The sequence below is a fragment of the Triticum aestivum genome, chromosome 1A (genome assembly GCF_018294505.1).
Source record: "Triticum aestivum cultivar Chinese Spring chromosome 1A, IWGSC CS RefSeq v2.1, whole genome shotgun sequence".
Classification (NCBI taxonomy): domain Eukaryota; kingdom Viridiplantae; phylum Streptophyta; class Magnoliopsida; order Poales; family Poaceae; genus Triticum; species Triticum aestivum.
The window spans coordinates 178,349,929-178,369,300 of record NC_057794.1 but is presented as its reverse complement, the minus strand read 5'-3'; the positions used below and the strand labels follow the sequence as shown (position 1 = coordinate 178,369,300).

The 19,372-nt window shown below is 44.2% G+C and overlaps 1 protein-coding gene across 8 annotated transcripts; it reads right to left on the bottom strand.

Annotated features, from left to right (window-relative positions):
- Positions 1 to 7,784: 7,784 nt before the first annotated feature.
- Positions 7,785 to 13,673, bottom strand: LOC123042477 (uncharacterized). Of its 8 annotated transcripts, none has more exons than XR_006418821.1 (11): positions 13,049 to 13,671; positions 12,833 to 12,910; positions 12,605 to 12,654; positions 12,325 to 12,440; positions 11,029 to 12,245; positions 10,801 to 10,932; positions 10,641 to 10,714; positions 10,041 to 10,101; positions 9,532 to 9,598; positions 8,855 to 8,976; positions 7,785 to 8,240 (listed from the first exon to the last, which is right to left on the bottom strand). XR_006418821.1 is itself a non-coding variant. In XM_044464931.1 (11 exons), the coding sequence occupies exons 7-11, from the start codon at positions 11,308 to 11,310 to the stop codon at positions 9,596 to 9,598; spliced, it is 552 nt and encodes a 183-aa protein (XP_044320866.1). In that variant the 5' UTR covers positions 11,311 to 11,342; positions 11,569 to 11,584; positions 12,168 to 12,245; positions 12,325 to 12,440; positions 12,605 to 12,654; positions 12,833 to 12,910; positions 13,049 to 13,671; the 3' UTR covers positions 9,470 to 9,595. The 8 variants fall into 8 exon arrangements, 5 of the variants coding, with proteins under 5 accessions (XP_044320866.1, XP_044320859.1, XP_044320886.1 ...); XR_006418824.1 differs by having other exon boundaries at positions 8,855 to 8,964; XM_044464931.1 differs by lacking the exons at positions 7,785 to 8,240; positions 8,855 to 8,976 and having other exon boundaries at positions 9,470 to 9,598; positions 11,029 to 11,342; positions 11,569 to 11,584; positions 12,168 to 12,245.
- Positions 13,674 to 19,372: the final 5,699 nt, after the last annotated feature.

The window sequence follows — 19,372 nt, the reverse complement described above, 5'->3', positions numbered from 1 at the left end:
GGTGGGGGAAACCCTAAAGGAAGAGTCCTAGGAGGGGAAGGCACCTCCTAGGTGCCTTGGGGAGGAAGGATTCCTCCCCTTGGCCGCACCCTGCTAGGAGATTGGATCTCCTAGGGCCGGCGCCCCCCCCCCTTGGCCCTCCTATATATAGTGGGGAGATGGAGGACTTCTTACCCTTGCCTTTGGTGCCTCCCTCTCCCTCTCCAACACATCCTCCTCCTCCATAGTGCTTAGCGAAGTCCTGCCGGAGTACTGCAGCTCCATCATCACCACGCCGTCGTGCTGCTGCTGGAGCCATCTCCCTCAACCTCTCCTCCCCCCTTGCTGGATCAAGAAGGAGGAGACGTGGCTGTTCCGTACGTGTGTTGAACGCGGAGGTGCCGTCCGTTCGGTGCTAGGATCTTCGGTGATTCAAATCACGTCGAGTACGACTCCCTCATCCCCGTTCTTTGAATGCTTCCGCTCGCGATCTACAAGGTACGTAGATGCATCTAATCACTCGTTGCTATATGAACTACTTGATGGATCTTGGTGAAACCGTAGGAAATTTTTTGTTTTCTGCAACCTTCCCCAACAGGCTAATATTTTCCATGCTAGATGTGTTATTCTCAAGATGAGTGTTTATTCACTTGTCATTGCACGAGAGTAAGGCAAAGGTATTAGGGATGCCTGATATGTCTCCAACGTATCTATATTTTTTGATTGTTCCATGCTATATTATATTATCCATCTAGGATGTTTTATATGCATTTATATGCTATTTTATATGATTTTGGGGACTAACCTATTAACCTAGAGCCCAATGCCAGTTTCTGTTTTTTCCCTGTTTTTGATTTTACAGAAAAGGAATACTAAACGGAGTCCAATTGACGTGCTAATTTTTGATGATTTTTTATGGACGAAAAGAAGCCCCCGGAGTAAAAGAGTTGGGCCAGAAGAGTCTCGAGCCGTCCACAAGATAGGAGGGCAAGCCCTCCACCCTCGTGGACGACTCGGGCACCCCCCTGACTTGTTCCCGATGCCAAAAATTCCTATAAATACTGAAACCTCCAGAAAATAACCTAGATCGGGAGTTCCGCCACCGCAGGCCTCCGTAGCCACAGAAAACCAATCTAGACCCGTTCCGGCACCTTGTCGGAGGGGGAAATCACTCTCCGGTGGCCATCTTCATCATCCCGGCGCTCTCCATGACGAGGAGGGAGTAGTTCACCCTCGGGGCTAAGGTTATGTACCAGTAGCTATGTGTTTGCACTACAAAGAAAGACACATCCGTGACATTTTGGGCCGAACGGAAAATTTTTCTGTCATACTTATGACACTTCTATGACGATAATTGCGACAAAACCCGGTATCATCATAGATGTGGTGGGATCCTACTTCTATGACAAAAATTCATGACAGAAAATGGGCTTTTCATCCTGGGCGGGCCGGAGACGCGGCTGCATGACATTCTTTGGGTCGTCCATGACGGAAAAAACCGTGGTAGAAGCGAGGGCAAGGAAAATATCGGGGTGTTCCCGGTTACTGTGGGTGGTCGGGGCCGAGCGATGCACGGAGGTTTGCGCGTTTCTCTCGTACACACACGCGCGTGGGTGCGAGGCGTTGGGATCTAACTGAACCCGAGCGAGGCATTCGCCTATTGAACCCGGGCGATTGCACTGCAGGCTACACGTTACTGAACCCGAGCGATCGATCGATGGCTGTTAACTGAACTCGACCGAGCGATTCCTTCGCTACTACTGCTAACTGAAGCCGATCGATGCTGCCTCTGGATGAACAGTGAGTGTTATTGGGGGGTTTGGATGAACAGTTCCTGGTGGGGGTGGATGAACAGGACCCCGTGGTGTTGCCTCTCGATGAACAGGACCCCGATCGATTGAGCCGGTTGGGGCTGGATGAACAGGGCCCCGTGGAGGGCTGGATGAACAGTAGACGGTGGAGGGCTGGATGAACAGTAGCCCGTGGAGGGGTGGTTGAACAGGAGCCCGTGGAGAGGGCTGGTTGAACAGTAGCCGGTGGAGTAGCGCGCGGTGGAGCCTGGATGAACATGAGCCCGTGGATGAACAGTCGCAGGTGGAGGCTGGAGGAGGTCGACGGTGGATGAACAGTAGCCCGTGGAGGCTGGAGGGGGTCGACGGTGGAGATGAACAATATCCCGTGGAGTCCCGTTTTGCGGTACGCCACACCCCTCCCGATGAACATGACCCCCGTTTCGACCATAGCGCTCCAACACAAGTCTATTTCCTCCGTTTTGCGGTACGCCACACCCCTCCCGATCAACAGGACCCTGTTTCGACCGTAGGAGGTCCGTTTCCTCCGTTTTGCGGTACGACAGACCCCTCCCGATGAACAGGATCCCGTTTCGAACGTGGCCGGTCTAACACAAGGCCATTTCCTCTATTCTGCGGTACACCAGGCCTCGTTTCCATCGGCTGTTCCGTCCAAGCCGGTTGGCTCCCACGCGTACCGTTGCCTCCCGATGAACACGATGCATTATGTTGCCTCCCCATGAACACGGCGATGACGCTGTTGTTTTTTTGCGGGCGATGACGATGTTGTTTCTCCGTTCCGACCCAGCCATGTACATGAGCCCCGGCTGTACCTATGTGCGAGTAGGCGTTCGAGACCCCGCCCGTACATACGTACATGGCCGTATTTTCTTTCTTGCACACTGGTCGTTGTACGTACGTGTACATGCTACGTGCATGCCTCTACTACGACATGTGCGCGCCTCTACATCGACCAGTATGTATGTACATGTTCGTGACCAGAATGACAACGCTACGTACGCTTCGACCAGGTGGGTCCCAACTGTCAGACACTTCCTTGTGTGCGAAGATGTAGCTGGTGGGTCCCAACAGTCAGGGGGGGGGGTGATACGTCTCTGTCGTATCTACTTTTCCAAACACTTTTGCCCTTGTTTTAGACTCTAACTTGCATGATTTGAATGGAACTAACCCGGACTGACGATGTTTTCAGCAGAATTACCATGGTGTTATTTATGTGCAGAAACAAAAGTTCTCGGAATGACCTGAAACTTCACGGAACATCGTTTCGGAAATAATAAAAAATTCTTGCAAAAGATGAAGACCAGGGGGCCCACCACCTGTCCACGAGGGTGGGAGGCGCGCCCGCCCCCCTAGGGCGCGCCCCCTACCTCGTGGCCCCCTTAGAGCTCCTCCGACCTCAACTCCAACTCTATATATTTGGTTTCGGGGAGAAAAAAATCAGAGAGAAGGATTCATCACGTTTTATGATACGGAGCCGCCGCTAAGCCCTAAAACCTCTCGGGAGGGCTGATCTGGAGTCCGTTCGGGGCTCCAGAGAGGGGAATCCGTCGCCATCGTCATCATCAACCATCCTCCATCACCAATTTCATGATGCTCACTGCCGTGCGTGAGTAATTCCATCGTAGGCTTGCTGGACGGTGATGGGTTGGATGAGATCTATCATGTAATCGAGTTAGTTTTCTTAGGGTTTGATCCATAGTATCCACTATGTTCTAAGATTGATGTTGCTATGACTTTGCTATGCTTAATGCTTGTCACTAGGGCCCGAGTGCCATGATTTTAGATCTGAACCTATTATGTTTTCATCAATATTTGAGAGTTCTTGATCCTATCTTGCAAGTCTATAGTCACCTATTATGTGTTATGATCCGTTAACCCCGAAGTGACAATAATAGGGATACTTACCGGTGATGACCATAATTTGAGGAGTTCATGTATTCACTACGTGTTAATGCTTTGGTCCGGTACTCTATTAAAAGGAGGCCTTAATATCCCTTAGTTTCTGTTAGGACCCCGCTGCCACGGGAGGGTAGGACAAAAGATGTCATGCAAGTTCTTTTCCATAAACATGTATGACTATATTCGGAATACATGCCTACATTACATTGATGAATTGAAGCTAGTTCTGTGTCACCCTATGTTATGATTGTTACATGATGAATCGCATCTGGCATAATTCTTCATCACTGATCCATTGCCTACGAGCTTTCCATATATTGTTCTTCGCTTATTTACTTTTCCGTTGTTATTGCTATCATCACTACAAAATACCAAAAACATTAATTTTGCTACCGTTACCTTTTGCTACCGCTACCACCACTATAATATTACTTTTCTACTAAACACTTTGCTGCAGATACTAAGTTTCCAGGTGTGGTTGAATTGACAACTCAGCTGCTAATACTTGAGAATATTCTTTGGCTCCCCTTGTGTCGAATCAATAAATTTGGGTTGAATATTCTACCCTCGAAAACCGTTGCGATCCCCTATACTTGTGGGTTATCAAGACTATTTTCTGGCGCCATTGCCGGGGAGAATAGCTCTATTCTTTGAGTCACTTGGGATTTATATCTACTTATCATTATGAAGAACTTGAAAGATCCAAGAACCAAGATTTATCCCTCAACTATGAGGGGGGTAAGGAACTGCCATCTAGCTCTGCAGTTGATTCACCTTCTGTTTTGAGTAAGCTCGTGACAGCTAAACCTGCTTCTGCTATTCGTTCTGATATGTCGCATGTTGTTGATGATGCCACTTCTGCTATGCATGATACTTATGATGAAACTACTTCTATGCTTGATACTACTGTGCCACTTGGTGGATTTCTTGATGAACAACTTGCTAGGGTTAGAGAGAATGAAAATATTGAGTCTGATAATATTGATGAAAGTGATGATGAAGACTTGCCTGTTATTCCTGAGGGTTATGTTTTTGGAAAAGAAGCTTCTCTAGCTATTTTAGCTTGCAAAGATAGATACGAGCTCAAGAGGTTATTAGCTAAATGGAAGCAGCAATCTCTTAATGCTAGAATGAAACCTGACCCTGCTTTTGCTACTTCACCTATCTGTGTTACTGATAAGGATTATGAATTCTCTGTTGATCCTGATATAATTACTTTGGTTGAATCTGATCTTTTTCATGGCTATGAATCTGAAACTGCTATGGCACATCTTACTAAATTAAATGATATAGCCACCCTGTTCACTAATGATGAGAGAACTCGCTAATTTTATATCCTTAAAATATTTCCGTTCTCATTAAAGGGTGATGCTAAGATATGGTTTAATTCTCTTGATCCTGGTTGTGTGCGTAGTCCCCAGGATATGATTTATTACTTCTCTGCTAAATATTTCCCTACTCATAAGAAATAAGCTGCTTTAAGGGATATATATAATTTTGTGCAAATTGAAGAAGAGAGTCTCCCACAAGCTTGGGGGAGGCTTTTCAAGTTACTTAATGCTTTGCATGATCATCCTCTTAAGAAAAATGAAATACTTGATATCTTTTATAATGGACTAACCGATGCCTCCAGAGATTACCTGGATAGTTGTGTTGGTTCTGTTTTCAGGGAAAGAACACCAGATGAAGCTGAAATTCTATTGAATAATATGTTGACAAATGAAAATAATTGGACACTTCCTGAACCCGTTCGTGAGCCATCTCCTGATCCTATTCCTAAACCATCTCCTGATTCTATTTCTCAGTCCTGAAGATATGCAAGAGGCAAAGAAATCTATGAAAGAAAAAAGTATTAAAGCTGAAGACATTAAGAATTTACCTCCTATTGAAGAAATACATGGTCTTAATTTACCGCCTGTTGAAGAAACATATGATCTTAATCCATTACCTATTGAAGAAACTCATGGTCTTGATAACCCGACACAGGTAGTAAAGGTAAATTCTCTCTATAGATATGATAAAGCTGAAATCCCATTTACTAAGTTTGCTAGCCCATGCTTAGATGAGTTTGATAAATTTATGGCTAAGCAAGAAGATTTTAATGCTTATTTTGGTAGACAATTGAAATACAATTCAAATATGCTTGAACACTTGGGTGATTATATGGCTAATGTTAAAGGTGAACTTAAACTTATTAGTAAACATGCTTCTATGGTTACCACTCAAGTAGAACAAGTACTTAAAACTCAAAATGATTTGCTCAATGAATTGGATAGTAAGAATAATGATAATGTTGTTAGAGTTATGACTAGAGGTGGTAAAATGACTCAGGAACCTTTGTATCCTGAAGGCCATCCTAAAAGGATTGAGCAAGATTCTCAGAGAAATAATATATATGCACCTAGTCCTTCTAAAAGGAAGAAAAGGAAAAATGATAGGACTTTGCATGCTTCTAGTGAACCTTTAATTGAAACACCTGAGAATCCAAATGATATTTCTATTTCTAATGCTGAAACACAATCTGGTAATGAACCTCAAACTAGTGATAATGTTAATGATAATGTTCATGATTATGCTCAACCTAGTAATGATAATGATATAGAAATTGAACCTGCTGTTGATCTTGATAACCCACAATCAAAGAATCAACGTTATGACAAGAAAGACTTTTTTGCTAGGAAACGTGGTAAAGAAAGAAAACCATGGGTTCAAAAACCCATGCCTTTTCCTCCCAAACCATCCAAGAAAAAGGATGATGAGGATTTTGAGCACTTTGCTGAAATGATTAGACCTATCTTTTTGCGTATGCGATTAACTGATATGCTCAAAATGAATCCTTATGCTAAGTATATGAAAGATATTGTTACAAATAAAAGAAATATACCAGAAGCTGGAATTTCCACCATGCTTGCTAATTATATTTTTAAAGATGGAATACCTAAGAAACTAGGAGATCCCGGTGTACCAACTATACCATGCTCCATTAAAAGAAACTATGTTAAAACTGCTTTATGTGATCTTGGATCCGGTGTTAGTGTTATGCCTCTCTCTTTATATCGTAGACTTGATTTGAATAAGTTGACACCTACTGAAATATCTTTGCAAATGGCTGATAAATCAACTGCTATACCTGTCGGTATTTGTGAGGATGTGCCTGTTGTAGTTGCAAATGTTACTATTTTAACGGACTTCGTTATTCTTGATATTCCCGAGGACGATAGTATGTCTATTATTCTTGGAAGACCCTTTTTGAATACTGCAGGGGTTGTTATTGATTGCACTAAAGGCAATGTCACTTTTCATGTTAATGGTAATGAGCATACGGTACACTTTCCGAGGAAACAACCTCAAATTCATAATATCAATTCTATTGAAAAAATTCCGTCTATTATATTTGGAGGTTTTGAATTTCCTCTTCCTACTGTCAAGAAGAAATATGATATTCTTACTAGTTGACCCGTTGCGCCAAATGGCGCAGAGACCTGCTGAAGACATGTTGTCGATGAAAATAGTTTCATGCTGCAAGAACCTTCAACTAAACCATGCTATTTTTTAAACATGTTTATTATGTTGTTAAATAATAGTCTAGAAAAAGGGAACTTTGCATAATATAAATAGGTTCAGTTTGAAAATATGGGCACTTTTAGCAAGTTCGAAAACATGGTTATCATGATGAGAAACCTGACCATGCATATTTTTCTTGTAAAAAAAGAGGGAAAAAGATGAAAAACCTAAGAATATATGTATACTAAACACCATGTATAAAACCAGTTAAGGAGAGAGGGTTTTGGTTCTCCTAGGTGTAGATACGCCTATTATGAAATATGTATTAAAAACACATTTCAAAAGAGTAGTGTTTCTATCAACTTTGTTTTTGTGTGTTTGAAAAAAAAGTATTCACGTGTCTCTTAGACACGTGTATATTTCCAAGCAATCATATGGCAGCTAGTTCGGCCCATGAATCAAGCGATTTATTTATCCCTTCTTCCTCAACAACTATTCCTTCTTCCTTGACAGCTTCATTCAGTTAAAGACAAAACTCCTCAATAGTACTTCCATCACCTCAATAATTGGGATAGATATCATCCACTACAATAAAGAACAATAACATTTCTCTATACCTTGAACAATAATAAATCATTTACAATACATTTGGCCAAGCAAACAATTAGTAGAAAAACAATAACATTTCTCTATTTCTTGAATTCCACATGGGAGTATGGATGGCTTCACTCGTAATAATACATATGCCTTTTGTTTATTTGCCTGACAAAATGTCCATCAGATGAATCAATCAAATAGGAGGAAATGGGGAATATTTCAAACTAAAACAAAGAGTTGATCCTAACTACATGAAGTGCAGTAGCTTTAAAGCCTTCAAATTATTTTGCTCTACTCCACCAGGAACGTGCAGGTCTTCAAGAACCAAAAGACGCCACTTGAGCTTTCTTCGGCCTCATAAGCCCTGTTGTTGTTTATATCCTTAACCCCAAAAGGTTGTCTCTTAGCATATCTGTTGTTCTCCTGATCCTTATTAGGTGTCGGCTTATCCTGAAGAAAGGGCAATTGACATCCTATTATCATTAAATAAATCCACAGTTAACATGTGGATCGTGGGGAATGGTGAGATGCCATATTGGGGTTCGCAACACGAATAGAAGACCACTAATTTACAGAAGGACAAAAATGCCTGAACACCCTTAAGAAAGGCCACTTAGAAAATGCCTGAACACCCACTAATTTACCGACTCGAACCCGTCACTTAGAAAAAAAACATTTTTAGATCAGCACATTAGTATGCTGATATATCGACGCTGTTTTTATGGACATACATGGTACACATGGAATCCCTAATGGTGTTTTTATATCAGCACCATTTGGAATAAAGGAGTGTATGCCAACACAAAGACCTTCATATTCGTCGAAGCTCAAGTTTCAAGGATTTTGGAGAGTGATTCATGTTACATTTATTTACAGACAATTGATGTGCTGCAGGTGAGATTCTCAACTCAAAAAAGGTCTGAAACACTGATTTAGGAAGGAGAGAAATAATACCCTTGTTTTGGGAAGGGAAGAAGTATGATGTAAAATTTACATACGTATGAATTGAGCCTGGTTGTGTAGTAAGAGAAAGCAGTTTTTAAAGAAAAGACTGAACTACTTACGTAGTGGCTTTTCTATGTGCCCATACAGGAAGTATTAGACCACCCAAAAGGTCGATCTCTTGTGATCTTCTGGCTCTCATGACCGCCGTCTCTCTGGCAGATGTGTCCATCTGCAAGTTTATCTTGAAAACCCAGTATTAGAACCATTGGTGCAAAGTACTCCCTCCGTCCCAAAATAAGTGATTCAACTTTGTACTAACTTTGTACTAAAGCTAGTACAAAGTTGAGTCACTTATTTTGGGACGGAGGGAGTAACTATGAAAGAAAAGGTAAAGGGTTTACATCTTCTGCAAGTGGCTTCCAGTATTTTGTAAGTGATGGTGTGTGGACTCGGTCAGGATCAGTCAAAGCACTCAGCAGTTTCAATTCAAATAAGATGTGGGTTTCCAAGAATTGAACAGACAAGAAATGTGACCAAGGACACATAGAGGGAATTGGATGATTAATTTTTATGAATACTATGTAGGCCAATCCACTAATGAAGTAGTAACTTGCAGAAAAACTGTACAAAATCCCTTTCCAAATAGAGTGTCCCCACTCAGACTCTTTTAACATTTGTATATAGAAGTAAAATTGGATAGTAAGACAAAAAAGGCCTAACTGACGTATTTTTTGCGCTTAATGCATTGTTGCTCCTTCAAATAGAACAATAGCAGGAAGTTCTAGCTAAAACATACAGGGTTTAGTTCTGCCCATTTCCACAGTTGGGCAAGTTCTTTGTTTCCCAACCTCCACCTTGGCTTACTGCAACGAAGGAAAACACAATGTAAAATAATTAGAGAGCAGTAGAGCATGACATAATTACATCACCAATCTGTACAGTATTACCATTGCCCTAAATTCTCTTTTTATCACAAAACAAGGCTATTAAAATAGCCAATCTGCATAAGTCCTAGTAGCATGCTCCTACAAGATTCTTACAAAAACCTACATGGGTATGCTCCCAATAGGAATGGATATAGATTATGCTTACAAAAATGCTACACTCTAACACCTCCACCGGAGCACAGTTCAGCTCCCACAATCAGTAATCAGCATGAAAACTTAAAAAACAAGTTTGATAGAAATCAATGTTCAGGAAAGCATGAAGCATAAGCGAAGCGATAGGTTGACGCTTAGAGCAATGGGCTTAAGCATTTTTAAAAATAGAACTGCAGGTTTTGGAGGTTGTAGACCGAGAATTAACCTGAGTAGACGATGCGGGACCTTGGGGAAGCTGGTCACATATTTCCTGAATGTGTATTGGCCTGTGTTGCCGCGACAACATAGATCAGCAATCAGAGTAATCCTTCAGCACTAATATTGGCTCTCAAGTTTCTCCTACGTGTATATTCAGTTCTGAAACATGCACATACCAGAGGGAATCCATGGTAGAATAAACTGAGAATCAAAAAATCATAGCAACTTTTGTCCAAATTACTACCATAACCTTGTTAGAGAAGGATTCGAAGAGAATCAACTACAAAGTATTGCAGTATCATGATAACGATAGAAGGTATAGCCAACATTTAAGTTTTTTTGAGTTGCCACTTTTGCAATTCTGAAATCTGAAGTAACTAAGGTCCGAGTTATTGATAACTACCGATTTTCGTGGGCAACACTTCCGACTCGGGTGAGGAACACCAAATTTAGTACTTTAGTATTCAGTTTTATCGCTAAATATGCAGCATGTAGTCGTCAGATTTAGTACTTTAGCGAGTACAATTTTTTGTAATTCCTAGTGAAAATTGCATCTCTATGTCGTAACATAATTGATAGTGTGCATCAATTCAGCTGATTTAGTTACCTTGTGACCTTGTCCATGTAGGGAATGAGGTCTTGCAGCCTCCTTAGCCTCTTATTGGTCCTTGTTCTTCTTTCCTAAACAGCATAAGCAAGAAAAAATGTTCAGTATAAACATCCGACACCAAGACGAATACCGAAAATGTTGCAGGAAACTAACTAACCCTCCCAAGCGATGCTCTGCGGGTCAGTGGTGCAGCCATGCTTGGCGTGGACTCTGCAGTCGGCGGAGTCCTGCTGCAGCTGCAGGTAGTCGTCCATGCTGGGCATGTCCAGCTCGAGAGGGCTAACTGAATCTGGACCAAGGTGTTAGTAGAAGTGTAGCATTAAACAATTGGCAGGCGGGAGAGTCTGGATGGATGTGAAGTGTATATATGTGATGTTTGTCCTACCTGGGAGTCGATGTTGCTGAAGCTGGTGACCATGCCGACATCGCTGTCGCCGAGCACCTCGGCCTTCTTGCTGCCGGGCGCTGAGAAGATGACGTTGGAGTTGGTGTCGTCACATGTGCTCATGGAGAAGATCCTCAAGAGGTCACTCAAGCCATTGCCGGCAGCGATGCTCTCACCGACATCCTGCTGCCTCAAGAAGCTCCACAACGAGCCCAGCCTCCTCTGCTGTGCCATCGCGTCGACATTGCCTCCTCTGTGCGAATGCAAGTAGCTGATTCCCATCCTTCCTCTCGTGCCACCGATGCTGCCATTGCCTGTGCATCATCACAGTCACAGAGCCAGAGCACATCGATCAAAGCGCACAAGGGCCAAAAAAAACACAACACCCGACCAAATCTGGAAAATCAACATGATCACTGAAGCAAGGATCATGACAGCATATAGGATATTTAAAGCATATAGGATATATAAAACAAATGCAGCAGAGGTAGCTAGAAAGGAAACAAAGAAACTTGATCTATAGTAAAAATAAGAAGCAACCTCCAAGATAATACGCCTGCAAAACGAAATAAAATAACTAATTAGGACATGGAACCATTGTAACTGCCATGTTGCTCTGCAGTTAGCATATTTGAGCTATTAAAAACCTCAAAATCTAGTACTTTTCTGTCCTAATGGTGACAACCAAAAGCTATCTATTGCGCATTGAGCACCCTAGTTGATGGTCAGAACATTGTGTCATAATGGATTCAAACAATCTCAAATCCTAGCCATTTAAACAAGATACAAAGTCATGGAATTTATCCCAACAGTACACAGAGGAAGCTGCATAATATAAAAGAATAAAATATGAATTAGCAATCAAACTATAGTAAGTCACTAAATCGGTATGATGAGAACCTACAAAGCAGAGTACAATTGAAAAGTTAAGGTAAAAGAGAACTTTGACCTAAAACTATAAAACAAGAAAAAAACATTTTTACCTGTCTGTGCTGCCATAGATGAATCGATAATCAAACTGCAGTTAGCTAGCCTTAAAAGCCAAAATATAATGGATGGACTATGAGAACAATACATAACTCTATTGCATCGGATTGTAGTTAAACAAATTCAGATGTGGTCATTTGGTGGAAGGATACCTTAGTTGGATATAACACTAATCAAATGGCTGTCGCCTGCGCATTCATTTCTGGTGACAAATATATGGTGCACGAAACCTGCACATTCAATTGCCATGGTGAAAAATACAGGTGCACAAATGGTTCAAGAAGTACAATCGCATCAAGATAGACTAACATGTTTCTAGATTGGGATTTGCTTCATTCTTAAAGCCTAGCACTTGAATCTGTAACTTTCAAAGGTGAGCAATCGATGCCTGACTTATAAAATTCTCTTTCTTATAATCTGAGCATCTGTCAAAGAGTTCAAATGAAGAAAAGCATAATGAGATTCCACATCATAGCTTTCAACAGCAGAGCAACTTACAGAATGGAATTACCCAATCATTATCAATGTTAGTGAACTATTTGTTTAACTCTCGTCGGAACTCAACTATCATTGTCCCCGTTAATCTCACCTGGTATGTGATGTGGCGGGGTGCAACCATTGCTTAAGTACCCCGTGAAACTGAAAATCAAAGTTTGACATAGTAAAATATACCAATACCCAAATTTACCTAAATCTGTAGTGATATTTTTCTGTAAATGACAATCATGTGAAACTAAAAACACCTAAATATAACCTGACAACTTAAAATTTACTCAGGAAATGACAGAGTAGATCGAGAATCACCAAAACAACTCACCTCAGATGAAGCACAACTCAAGGAGACCTGCTTCACCTCCAATGATCCACCTCTACCTCACACACATCATGGATCCTCCTACATCAAGCCATCATGGAAGGAAAAATCTAAGAATGTGCACTGAAACCTCAAGTAGTTTCACCTCGGACAGCTCGAGCGGGCTGGCTCGCCTCGGTCGCCTGGACCACGAACGTGAGAAAGAAGGTGGAAGCCTACCTTGGCTGGTGTGGGTGAGTTCTTCCAGGGCACGCCCCAGAGTAAGAAGACAGCAGAGAAAAATCTCACCACCTGTGGTGGGGCTCCACTGGCTGGCCACCGGCATGCTTGTCCCATCCTCCATTGTCGAGTTGGTGACGAGAGAATAGACGAGGTGAGTGAGGCCAGCGACGGTGAATGGCCCCTGGCCGGCGGCGCCGCCTCCACGAGGACCAGCCTGCTCCTTCACCTGTCCCCGCCTCATCCCTCTTCCCTCGAGCCTCCTGTCCCCGCCTCTTCCCTCTTGGAGCCTCACCCACGACGGGCCGACAGCTGCTTGTCCTGGTCGCCCACCTCCACTGCCCCTTCGCCCCACCACCGGGCCTAACTTGCGCCAGATCTGGAACAAGGCGCCGCCGACGACCGGATAAACAACGGAGAGAGGGAAGTCGAGGTGGGGAAGCAGCAACGGTGGGGGAGGAGGAGTAGGCGGCGGCGAGGCCCTGGTGATGAGCGGGAAGGAGGGAGGGGCAGTGGATCGAGGGGAATGTGGGAGCTAGGGTTGTGCGGCGGCTGGTGTGCGAGCGAGATTGGGTGCGTAGCGCGCGGACCAGATTGGGCAAAGTGTCGTTCACGCGGAAACGGCCAACCCAGCCAATGAACACGAGGCGCGAGCCCACTCGTCATTGGCCAGTCAAAACGACCGCGAGGTGAAAAATCTGATTACAGCGAGGTGAAGATCCAACGACTGGGACACGCCAGAAGGGCAGATCCGACGGCCGAGAAGTCTGCAATCGGGGGAGCCTTCTCCATGCGAGTTGGCTAGCCTCTTTTATGTTTTAAATTATTGGGGATGTGCATATCCCCGTTGAGGTAACATAGTGTTATTCGAAATTTCTCCGGTTCCGTGTTATTCGGAATGAGTTCGTTAATAAGACTTAATCAACCTTGTTAGTGGATTCCTTTTGATGATCATGAGATGGATGAAACTAGAAGGCACAACCTTCTGTACCCTCCTTTCACTTTCTGTTATTTATAATAAATAAAATAAAAATAAGCAATTTTCTGTCTGTTATCTGATTTATCCGTGCAATATAAAAATACCCTGAGAATAAAATTTCTCCAAATGCCCTGAAATTTAAATATGATTTTTTCTGGAATATTTGAGAATATTTGACACTGAGAACACAGCTGGAGGAGTTAGCACCTGGCCACGAGGGTCAGGGGCGCGCCCTACCCCCTGGGTGCGCCCCCTGCCTCGTGGGCCCATGGTGGCCCTCCTCCACTTATCCTTGCACGCACACACCCCCTCTTCATCCCACAAACACGAATATCCAGTTCATACCCGAGTCCAAGCTCATTTTGCTGTCATTTTCGATCTCCTTGCTCAAAGCACCTCTCACAAAACTGCTTGGGGAGATTGTTCCTTGGCATGTGACTCCTCCATTGGTCCAATTAGTTTTTGTTCTAGTGCTTTATTAATTGCAATTTTTTGCTGCTTAGGTGCAACGCCCTCGATGCGGCTATAGCTCCCACGTGTCGAGGCACGACTTAGAGACATAACCGCATTGAAAGCAATGTCGCAAGTTAGGCAATCTTCACAACATCCCATGTAATATAGATAATAAAAGGGGGATACATAATTGGCTTACACTCGCCACATCAATCAAAGTACATAAATAGCATTACAACATTCAAACACTCATGGCCCGACTACGGCGCCAAAATAAAAGATAAACCCAACATGCGACACAGTCCCGATCACCCCAACTGGGCACCACTACTGATCATCAGGGAAAGACACGTAGTATCAGCGTGAGTCCTCGTCGAAGTCCCACTTGAACTCAAGCGCGTCATCTGGAGCGGAATCATCAGGCCCTACATTTGGTTTGGAAGTAATCTGTGAGCCACAGGGACTCAGCAATCTCGCACCCTCGCGATCAAGACTATTTAAGCTTAATAGGTAAGGCAAAGGAAAATATGTGGAGCTGCAGCAAGCGACTAGTATATATGGTGGCTATCCTGTTCGCAAAAGAGAGCGAGAAGAGGAGGCAAAGTGCGAGTGAGTAACTAGAGGGCATCCTGCGGCAAGCATTACTCCAACACCGTGTTCACTTTCCGGACTCCGCCGAGAAGAGACCATCACGGTAACTCACACAGTTGATTCATTTTAATTAAATTAAGGTTCAAGTTATCTACAACCGGACATTAACAAATTCCCATTTGTCCATAACCGCGGGCACGGCTTTCAAAAGTTCAAATCCCTACAGGGGAGTCCCGACTTAGCCCATGACAAGCTCTCACGGTCAATGAAGGAATATACCTCCTCCCGAGACGTTCCGATCAGACTCGGTATCTTGGTTCTTCAAGACACTTCGACAAGTTAAAAACAAATCCAGCAACACCGCCCGAATGTGCCGACAAATCCCGATAGGAGCTGCACATATCTCGTTCTCAGGGCACACTCAGATTGTCCAAACTTCCGGTAGGCCAGCCCAGAGTTGCCCCTGGTGGCCACCGGCGGCTGACAAGGTGGACCAACACTCAGAGGAGCACTGGCCCGGGGGGGGGGGGTAAATAAGATGACCCTCGGGCTCCGGAAACCCAAGGGAAAAAGAGGCTAGGTGGCAAATGGTAAAACTAAGATTGGGCATTGTTGGAAAAGCTTTAATCAAGGCGAACTATCAAGGGGTTCCCATTATAACCCAACCACGTAAGGAACGCAAAATCCGGGAACATAACACCGATATGACGGAAACTAGGGCGGCAAGAGTGGAACAAAACACTAGGCGAGAGGCCGAGCCTTTCACCCTTTACCAAGTATATAGATGCATTAAGATAACATGGCAATATAATGATATCCCAACAAGTAAATAATGTTCCAACAAGGAACGGTCTCCAATCTTCACCTGCAACTAGCAACGCTATAAGAGGGGCTGAGCAAAGCGGTAACATAGCCAATCAACGGTTTGCTAGGACATGGTGGGTTAGAGGTTTGACATGGCAATTTGGGAGGCATGATAAGCAAATGGTAGGCATCGTAGCATAGGCATAGCAAAAGAGCGAGCATCTAGCAAAGCAAAGATAGTGGTGATTTCGAGGGTATGATCATCTTGCCTGCAAAGTTGTCAGAGTTGACTGGATCCTCGAAAGCAAACTCAACGGGCTCCTCGTTAGCGAACTCGTCTCCCGGCTCTACCCAAACAAGACAAACAAGCAACAAGGACACAATCAACCACGTGCAAGCTCAAACAATATGATGCAAACATGGTATGCTATGCGGGATGCAATATGCGATGCATATGCAAGATTTGACAAGGAATGAATAAACCTGGCCTCAAATTGGAAATCCAAGTGTGCCACTGGAGAGGTGAGATGAAATCGCTTGAAAACGATATAAAGATCACCGGAATGGGAGTTACGGTTTGGAAATGGCAAGCAATTCAAATACGACCACGTTCTGCAATAAACAGCAAGTAGCCATCTAAATGCAACAAGATGAAGATGCTACAACACTCAAACATTGCAACAAAAATACGTGGCAGGGATCCACTCATGATGCTTAACAAAATACTAGCACTGAGCTACGGCCAATTCATCCATTAACAGGTTCAAACAAGCATGGCAATAATGCATTTGGCAAACAGATCTCAGACTTAGTGAAATTAACACTTGTCTGGAATTTCAGATCAGATAGCATTCTTTGGAGCATGAAAACAATATGCTACAGGACCTGACCATGGCAAAGTAAAGCATGGCATGGAAATACTCAAAGAGCTTAACAAAAGTCCCTTAGTGACCTTGAGCCAAAAGGGATCAGAAAATACATTTGCAAGCATGTGAACATGGCAAAAACATAATCAGATCACAGACTTAGTGAAAAACTGGAGCATGCAAATCAGGTATCGAGTAGGCATGTTTACGAGCTCGATGCACTCACTACACATCATGTCATGACAATCTAAGCATACACCCATCAAGAATACACATTATACAAGCTAGACATGGCAAGAACAATAACATAGCATGCACGGATCAACTACAACATTCTCGGCAAAATCGCTAACAAGTAGATAGTCTGCCCAGATTCACGAAATGGCAAAAGTAGAGCTCGATTGACTCACGCTAGGGTGCTCCATAATTGCAAAAAAGACATGGATAGACAGAGCACTACAAGATTAACAAAACATCCTTACTGATCACCCTCAAAAGAGCCACGGATCACTAGGAAACAACATGAACATATGGCATATTAAGATAAACAATTCAAGGACTTAGTGGAAATGCTAAGTCCCTGAAATCAGCATTAACGAATGCACCACTTTGCAAGCTTGTACTAGTCACCACACACATCACAAAAATACATGGGTTGCACCTCTGGATAGATGGCAAAACATATAACAAAACTAATGAAGAGCTCAGGGGCATATCATGCACACATTAATCATGGCAAAAATGACAAATATCTAATTGGAGCACCAGATCTGACTATTATCTCAAATAGCATTCTTCTAACAGCATGTCGGGCATCAAGATGAACTCAAATGAAAATGATGCAATGAGATGAAATGATGTGCTCTCTGAGGCGAACATTTTGATATGCTATATGACCAAAATGGTGCTACGGATGCAAAGTTACGGCATGATGAACAAGGGCAAAATAATTAGGGTTTCGGGCAAAAAATCAACCGAGCAATTTTCCAGATCCATATTCGGCGGCACGCGGATCGAGGTTGGCCGGATCTCACTGTAGCTCGCCGTAGGAGGAAGTAGGGACGCCGGATCCGCAGCGCCGGTGGCCGGAGGAGGCGGCGGACGACGCGACATCGAGGAGGAAGATGCCGGGCGGCGCGGGCCGGCGATGGCCGCGGCGGCTCGGTGCGGCGCCGGCCGGAGGGAGCACCGGAGCGCGCCGGCGATGGCGTCTGCGGCGGCCGGCCGGGAGGAAGGAGGCGCGGGAGGATCCGGGAGGCGGGGCGCGACGCGCGGGCCTCGGGGGCCGGCCTTGGGCCCGGCGGCGGAGGGAGGCGGCCGGGCAAATGGGGAGGTGCCACGTGGCGGCGGCGGGAGTGGGTCTATATATAGACATAGGGGGAGTTAGGAGAGTCCAAATGAGGTGCAGTTTTCGGCCACGCGATCGTGATCGAACGCTCTAGATGATGGAGAAGGTTTTGGTGGGTTTTGAGCCAAAATGGATGGGTGTTGGGCTGCAACACACACGAGGCCTGTTCGATCCCTCGGTTAACCGTTGGAGCATCAAACGAAGTCCAAATGGTACGAAACTTGACAGGTGGTCTACCGGTAGTAAACCAAGGCCGCTTGGCAAATCTTGGTCCAATCCAGAAATGTTTAATCCCCACACACGAAAGAAAGATAGAAATGACCACCGAAGGAGAACGGAGCGCCGGAATGCAAAACGGACAATGGGGAAAATGCTCGAATGCATGAGATGAACACGTATGCAAATGCAATGCACATGATGACATGATATGAGATGCATGACAATGACAACAACACACGGAGACAAAAACCCGAACCCGAGAAAATAAAATAACTTGACGCCGGAAACGACAAGAGTTGGAGTACATATTGGGTAAATCATATCCGGGGTGTTACATTAGGTGACCCTGTTCTTGAGCTTGCATGTCAAATTTATATGGTCAAAAGTAGTTTTGATGCATGATATAGGCTCTAGGCACTTGTAGGAGTAGTTACGATCAATTTTGTTGAGTTTGGTTTACTTTTATTTTTGAAGTTACTAAATTTTTTAGAAATTTTTCAGAGGAAGAAACATGTTTAGGAAAATGTACCAAGGTGGCTCTTCAAGGAAACAAGAGCCCATGCTTGCAATGCGTGATGCTGATGATGAGCCACCAAGAAACGCTCTAGTGCATGTCGGTGTACAAAAAGAGGGGTACACTTTTTGTACCCCTATAACTGTGCACGGGCAGTCTGAGCCACGGGCACCACCACACCGAGAAAGGCAAGGGAGGTGAGCCAAGGTAAGGCCGAAGCTCAGGAGAAGCAGAACGACGCCAAGACCAAGACCACAAAGAGCAAAGGGGACGAAGCGAACCCCCCGGCAATATCCTTGCCGGGAGGCGGTTTTAGCAAACCCGGCAAGACCCTTGCCGTGGCAGCTCGCCCCACACCTACGGAGTGAGTCACCCTTGAGTCCACTGCCCCCATGGGGCAAGGATTCGGGAGACATCCCCGTGGTGGCATGCAGATCTTTGTGAAGACATTCAAGATCAGATACACCCTTTAGAAGATGATGATCCTTGGCGGGATCCCAGCCAAGGAGAACCACAAGGCCCCCGGCAAGAGCCTTGCCGGGGATGACAG

Coding starts and splice junctions, on each gene's coding strand:
- LOC123042477 (XM_044464931.1), bottom strand. CDS start 11,310: ATGGGAATCAGCTACTTGCATTCGCACAGAGGAGGCAATGTCGACGCG. Junction 10,933..11,028: donor TCAGCAACATCGACTCCCAG/GTAGGACAAACA, acceptor ACCTTGGTCCAG/ATTCAGTTAGCCCTCTCGAG. Junction 10,102..10,640: donor TACATGGACAAGGTCACAAG/GTAACTAAATCA, acceptor GCGGCAACACAG/GCCAATACACATTCAGGAAA.